Source organism: Varanus komodoensis, unplaced genomic scaffold (genome assembly GCF_004798865.1).
Source record: "Varanus komodoensis strain SLA01 unplaced genomic scaffold, ASM479886v1 scaffold39, whole genome shotgun sequence".
NCBI lineage: Eukaryota > Metazoa > Chordata > Lepidosauria > Squamata > Varanidae > Varanus > Varanus komodoensis.
In genome coordinates, this window is record NW_025335922.1 from 879,940 (window position 1) to 886,739 (window position 6,800).

The following is a 6,800-nucleotide window of genomic DNA, read 5'->3' on the forward strand; positions in this document are numbered from 1 at the left end:
TACTCACTTGTTAGGAAAGAGGTGGGTGCCTCTTGGTCTCCTTCAGGTCTCCATCCTCCAGCAACAACAACTGGACTACATGGGGAAGCCCTTGCCCTGCTTCACTCCAGCGTCAGTGGGAGAGAAACTAGAGAATTCTGTAAGTTCTGATGCAGAAAGCTCTGCTGTGCTTCTGCCTCTCTTGCTCTAGCTACTTCCCAGTGCATCTCCCTCCACTTCGCATCTGCTTTTTCTTTCCCCTCTCCTCCTCCCTTGATCTCTCTCTCTCTCTCTCTCTTTGCTTCCCCCCACTCCAGCTCTGCCAAGCCCATTGATCTTTTTTTTCCCTTTAGGTTTGGTTGGGTGTTAACCCTCCTATGGCCAGATCTCCTTATCCTGAACAGTGCATTTCTTTCCCTATCTATCTATCTATCTTCCTGACTGCTTTGCTAGACCCTTTTCTGGGCACTACCATGCCTGCTCTACAGAGATCCATAGAAATGTAGAGCAGAACATACATATCAGGTGGAATGGCTCTCACCTATGAAAGCAGTCTATTTTGCCATTCAGTTTTAAGGAGCCAGATCACATTCATCGTTGTAACAGAGTAATGTGTTCAAAACATCGTTTAGATGGCCATGGGAAAAGCAATGCATGATCTCCAGTCCCCCATAGAATAATCTGCGACAAACGGGCTGTGTGCAAAACTGAGACAGGAAGGACTGGGCTTTTTCAACATGCATTAAATGTATACAGAGCTCTTAGAACTGCTTCATGTGCTACAAGCAAGAGTCCCCATGTGGCAGATGGGCAGCAAAAGTGATCAGCCCTCCATGGACTTGGTATCACCACCACACACAGGCTTCCTGTACAACAAACATGGGCCTACTGAACATTGGTAGAGGGGAGTGAGGGACAAGAAGTCAACTTTGAATTAGAAGGGATACTGTCTTCCAGTACTAGCCTTCTCAGAATTCCCTATCCCCTCTGAGCTGAGCTGCAATTCTCACAGTAACTGGGTAAACATGAATTTCTCCAGCAACAAAATGTTGTTTCCTGATGTCATGCAAACTATTTTGGAGTAGGTTAGTCTTGCATTGTTATTTAAGGTGCATTAACTTCAACAAAAGATGTTCCTGGTAGAGATAAAACAGCTTGAATTGCTTTTGTTGATATCAATGAAGACAACCCCTTGCTTTTGGGACTCTTCTTGGAGGTGCAGCTGTCTAGCCCAAATCCAGTGTAAAGATCAAGAACTCTAAGAAGGGGTCTTGAAGTTGCCTATCTACCCTCAGCAACTGGACAGCAGACTGAATAGGTCACAGCCTTCCTCCCACTCTGGTGAGACTGTATTTTATTTCTATGTAAATTATAGCAATAAGGGTCAAAGGTGCAGCTATACCTACACAATTGCATGCAGCAAATGATCCTCTCTTTTGGTGATGTGTAGGTAGCCGAGGCTCTGAGGACAACAGTTTAGACAGACCCAGCTTCAAAATGGAAGCAGCTGGATGGATGCTTTAGTTGGTGAGAGGGGTTGCAGGTATCAGAGTACATGTAGCAATGCTGCATACTATAAAGATCTCATCCTAACTGATCTCAGGGGCTTTTTATGAAGATAAAAGAGACAGATGCTATCTTAGCTCCTCAAAGGAAAGGCAGAATAGATAATGCCACAAATAAATAAAATTTGTGCAGAGCTCAGCCTTAGAATCAATATTCAATATTAACTTGAAGTATACAGACCAATAATAAAGTCAATTGCTTTTCCTTTGCCACATGAAACCCTCATGTAAGAGACTATAGAGAATGGCTTCAGTATTGGGATGTGTAATGTCAACCTTAGATCTTATCACCCTAGACATTAACTACAGCACTGTAGTATTTTATACCTTGTGAAAGATGAGGGCTGCTCTGTATGGTTATTCCCAGATAGAAGAGCATACATCTTATTGTTACTGGTAAGGAAAAGAAAAGTACCCTAAAACAAATTGCTCCCAAAGAAGATTCACAGGCAATTTCCTTCCTGGTCATGTAAAGATATAAGGAGCATCAGCCCAATGGTTTGGATTCAAACTTACCCATATTTAGCAAAAACACACTGAAGTCAATAAGCCTACTCTAAATAGCTTTCCTCAGTCTGGCACCCTCTAGATGGGTTGGCGTGACACTGATCATGCTGTTGATGGGAACTGTAGTGCAACATACCTGCAGGCTGCTGGGCTGGGGGAAGCTGTTTTACTGCCTGCCTGGAACTACCAATGTTCTTGGTGTCCTAATATCAAGATTTCTCAAGCTTTTAATTGGAGGAAGAGAATTTGGAAGATTCTTAAACATGATAAGATGGACTTTAATAGCATAACTATTTGCGTAGTTAATATCATATTCTTTAATTTATATTGTTAATTTATATTATTCTATTTTGAAGTTTATTTATGGTTGTGAGCCGCCCCAAGGCTTCAGCGAATGGGGCGGCATAGAAGTCTCCTAAATAAATAAATAATATTCAACTATATACCCTGCATCAACTGCATGCTACTGGAGCCTGCAGAGCTTGCTATTCTGCAGTAGCTTGTGAGCTTATAATTAAATATGTGATTCCCATACCACGTGCAAGCAACCCTAATTTAAAAAGGCAAATGTATAGTTTGCACTATGGCAGCAACTGGATTAATCAGCCTTAGCAAGCAAGCATAGATAGATATTCCATCTATTTGGATATTCCAAATATGGATTTTCCATTATTAAACTAAGGGTGAAACCCTATGTGTGTTTACATAGATAGAAGTCCTACAGCTTCCAGCATTGTGCAGTAGAAAAATGCTAGTTGTACAACTTATTTTCTGTCTAAACATGCACAAAATCACTCCTGAAATGTGTGAAATGTACTCATCCTCATACTGCTGAAGAAACCAAGAATCACCCAATACCCATCCCTAATACTGTCTGTCAGCATGATATCTACTAAAGAACTTCTGAAGAGATGGATCTGGAGGCAGAACTTGTTGGAAGAGTTTGTTGAAGTGACTCAAACTTGCTGGAGGACATTTCTAGCCCATCCGAACGATGGCTACCCCACCTCTGGCCAAAGGCCTGTGGTTATTTAACAGTTCTGTCAGGTGTGGACTCTCCCTCTCCACCCTCCCTCCCTTTTCTCTCATACAAACACCACACACAGTTAAACTTTAGGAAGAAGATTCTACTGAGTAAAGGAAACAAAAGTACCCAGTCTCTTGTTGAATGCAAGTGCTTTGTTGCCATAGAAACAGGTGCATCTGGAACTATGTGGCCTTGTCAGTGTGCAGCACTAAGCGGAGAGTTCCTGTCTTTTTGTCACTGCTAAATATGTCTTTCTCATTAGAAGAATACTGCTTTTTTTTAGGATAGGGGTGCTTTGCCTCATCACACTAGCCACCAGAAACATTACCTGTTAAACATGCCAGAATAACATTGTGGACAAGTGCCATAATGTTCATGGGGTTTTGTTCACCTCCTTTTTTGCTATCACAAAAAGTGCAATGGAGTAACTTAGAAACATAGGACGGTCTCTTATAGTGAGCCAGACCATGCGTCCATCTAGCCCAACATTGTCACCACTGAGGTAGGCATGGCTTTCTAGGGTTTCAGGAATGAAAAGAGAGTGCATTGGGGTGTACAAACAAAAGAACATTTACAGTTTATTCAGACATACAAGAAATGCATGTTGCATGCAGGCCGTCTCCAAGGGACTACCAAGATGGAGTGTGTACAAGATGCTTTCATTGCACACACAGTTTGGAGGAGGGGGAATTATGTACACAGTATGCTAGAGGCCTTTAGAATAAAACAAAAGGGATTAAGACAATGCATCTATGAGTATGCCTCCAGAGGACAAGGCCTTTCAGGACAGGGACACTAGCATTTCCAAGGCATACCTGGGAAGCAAAACTTGTAACATGGATCTTAAGTCTAAAGCTGTTCTTACAGCGTCAGGCTTTTAGCAGCCATATTATGCAAAGGTTTTGCTCATTTTGTCCTCTCACAAACAAGAATTTTGCAGGTGGTGCCTGGAGATGCTGGGAATCAAACCCGTTCCTTCTGCATGCAAGGCATTTGCTCTCTCAGTGTGCTTCATGGGAAGTTTAGATGGCATCCAGGTTTCCAGTGCAGTCCTTGATGCTTGGCAGCTGAGTGTTGGGCTTGTTGGGGCTTACTCTAATAGAAATGTGGGAGTGCAAAGAACAGTCCCCAGTCTGAACAACAGCCATTGGGATCTACTTTTTGAATCACTGCCACAGCTGCGTCACCTGATTGCACCGCACACTGACCAAGCTGCAGAGCCACAGTTGCTTTAGGTATCCAGTGGCACCTTCAGTCTCTTTCCATTCTCAGCAAGACGTCTGGTGTGCCAGAAGCCAGAAGCAAACATGCTCAACTTCACAGCTACGCCTTTGCAATGAGGTGTACCCCTTGTACAAACAGCCAACCCTATGGTGAACCCAGAATCATCCACATTGGGCAGGTAGTTCAATTTTATGAATATTTAAATAGTTGGGTTTGGGGTTCCTAACCCAGTTGGTTTTCAGAAAATGGCTGCCAAAGGATCGGTGCTTTCCTGTTCATAAAATGGCTGCTGAAACACATCATAGAGATCTAGCTGTTGAGGCTCTGAACAAAGTAACTTGGCCAAGGACCTAAAGAGAAAGCAGAGGGGGAATCTGAGCCTCAAATGCCAAATCACCTACTTTTTCCTAACAAAGCACAGCAAAGTACCCATCTCTCAGAAGGCAAACTGGTGATGCTGAAAGACACACACAAAACTAGGCAAAACACACACCCAGCACAAGGAAAACAGTCCTTCTGCTCCCCGCCTTCTATTGCCCCTCTCCCAGTACTGTTTTCTCTCTATTTCCCTAATTTACCTTTTCCTTTTTTCAGGTTGGTTGCACATGTTTCAAAATGCAGTGCTAGTCTGCAGCACTTTTATTTTCTATGAATGCCTCTGGGAATTAGAGGCATTTTTATACATAAAAGCAGAAGGTGGTACCTTGCTTTACAGAATGCCAGATTCCCGTTCAAAAGAATGCTCTTGGATGATGATGATGTTAAGAAATCAGTTAAAATGAAGTTATTCAGGGAATCTTGCAGTACTGTGTTGGAGACACCAAGTCAAGCTGCAGTTGGAGTTAATGTATGTAATCTTTCTGATCATGTGTCTGCCTCCACTGACATTGTGACATATCTGGTAATTTGTCATGTTTAGTCCTTATGTTTTGGACTACAACTCCTGTATCCCACAGTCCACATAGCCAGTGTAACTTGTGATATGTGTTTTATAGTTGAATGCATTTGGAAGGAAGCAGGTTGCCTGCCCTGGATTTGTAGTGAAGGTCCAGATCCAGACCCCACTCTTGCCATTGACACATCCCTGACTGGGTTATGCCAGCCCTTGCATGGGCATACCATCTTCCAAACTGCCAAGACATGCTGCATCCTTTGCAGTAAGGTCAGTACTGTAATTACATGCCATAAAAAGCACAGATAACCACAAATGCCCAGTAGGCTAAAGGGGTAGGTATTTTTCCTCACTCTGTATTTGCTAAGGCCCCTGGGAGCAGCAGTGCTCTCTCACATCAAGGTTTGTAACTAGGGAAAAGGGGAATGATTAAGTTCTTGGCCAAAGGGATCTGCTGACAGCAAAAAGGGGTGGAGAGAAGAGCCCACAGGGCCAGCTTGCTGCAATTAAAAGGCACTCCAGTCCTGAAGGAACTGTGGCAGCCATGGAAGTCAGAGCTTGGTTAATCTGTGTGCTGCTGGAGCCCTGCTGCCAGAGATCTCAGCATGCTGGGGCCATCTGCCTTTCCCAAGAAGGAGACGTTCCCCAAAGGCAAGCTCCCCCACCTCATAAGAGCAGTAAGATGGCCCAAGCCAAGCCTGACATCCGCCTCATCCAAAGTAAGCCAGGCACCCAAGCAAGGCCCTACAGCCTGTCCCTCTCTCCAGATGACTACCACCAGTACTTACCAAAACCCAAGCGCCTGCTGCATGCCACCCGGTTGATGAAACTGTTGGGCTCTTCCTATGATCCTTTCTGGATGTCTCTTGAGGACCCCCGAGGTCAGAACACAAGCCAAGAAGAATTGGGCACCCTGAACCAAGACCTGGCTGAACATACAGCCCAGTTTAGGAAGAAACTCCTGCAGGAGGCCAAGGCACTAGATTTTTCTGACCTGCTGCCTTCCGAGGATGGGATCCCCCACAACCTGAGCCAAGCCCTCCTCCCGCGCCTCCATCAGTGGTTAGTGGCTAGTGCTTCCTGCCATCTGAAGTCTTCCTGGGTGGATATGGGACCCATCTTCTGGCCACGCTGGGTGCGCCATACTGACTGTGACCTAATGGATGCTGGATGCTCATGGCCTCCAGGCATGTCGTGCCAGCCTGCACAGACCACCCACATCAAACTCCTTGCGTGGCATTGCTGGATGAACAGGGATCATACTTCGAGTCACAGGAAGTCCCTTCAGCAGTGCACTTGGAGGCAAGTCCCATACCCTGTGGTGGCTGCATGCAAGTGTTCCTGCTGATTACAAGAAGGAACGGTGAAGAGCTGCCCTGCCAGCTCTGGCACTCTTTGGGATTTTGCTGTTATTTCTTGGTCAGTCAACCAGCATGCTCAAGATGAAGGGAGGGTCTGGAGGCATCTGGGCAAGAGGGCAGCAATGGAAAGAGATGAAAGAAAGCAGGACTGCATGGAAATATAAAAAACTGTGCCTTGGAGAGGTCTCCAGAGAGACGACAGAAACAAGACTTGCAAGATGGCTGGCATGTTGAAGAAAAGGAAG

General features: G+C 44.8%; 1 protein-coding gene across 1 annotated transcript; it reads left to right on the forward strand.

Moving 5' to 3' along the window:
- The first annotated feature begins 5,117 nt into the window (after positions 1-5,117).
- Positions 5,118-6,542, forward strand: LOC123028933 (noggin-like). The gene has a single exon (XM_044441293.1). It carries the CDS (start codon positions 5,739-5,741, stop codon positions 6,540-6,542), a length of 804 nt encoding a protein of 267 aa, XP_044297228.1. The 5' UTR covers positions 5,118-5,738.
- The last annotated feature ends 258 nt before the right edge of the window (positions 6,543-6,800 follow it).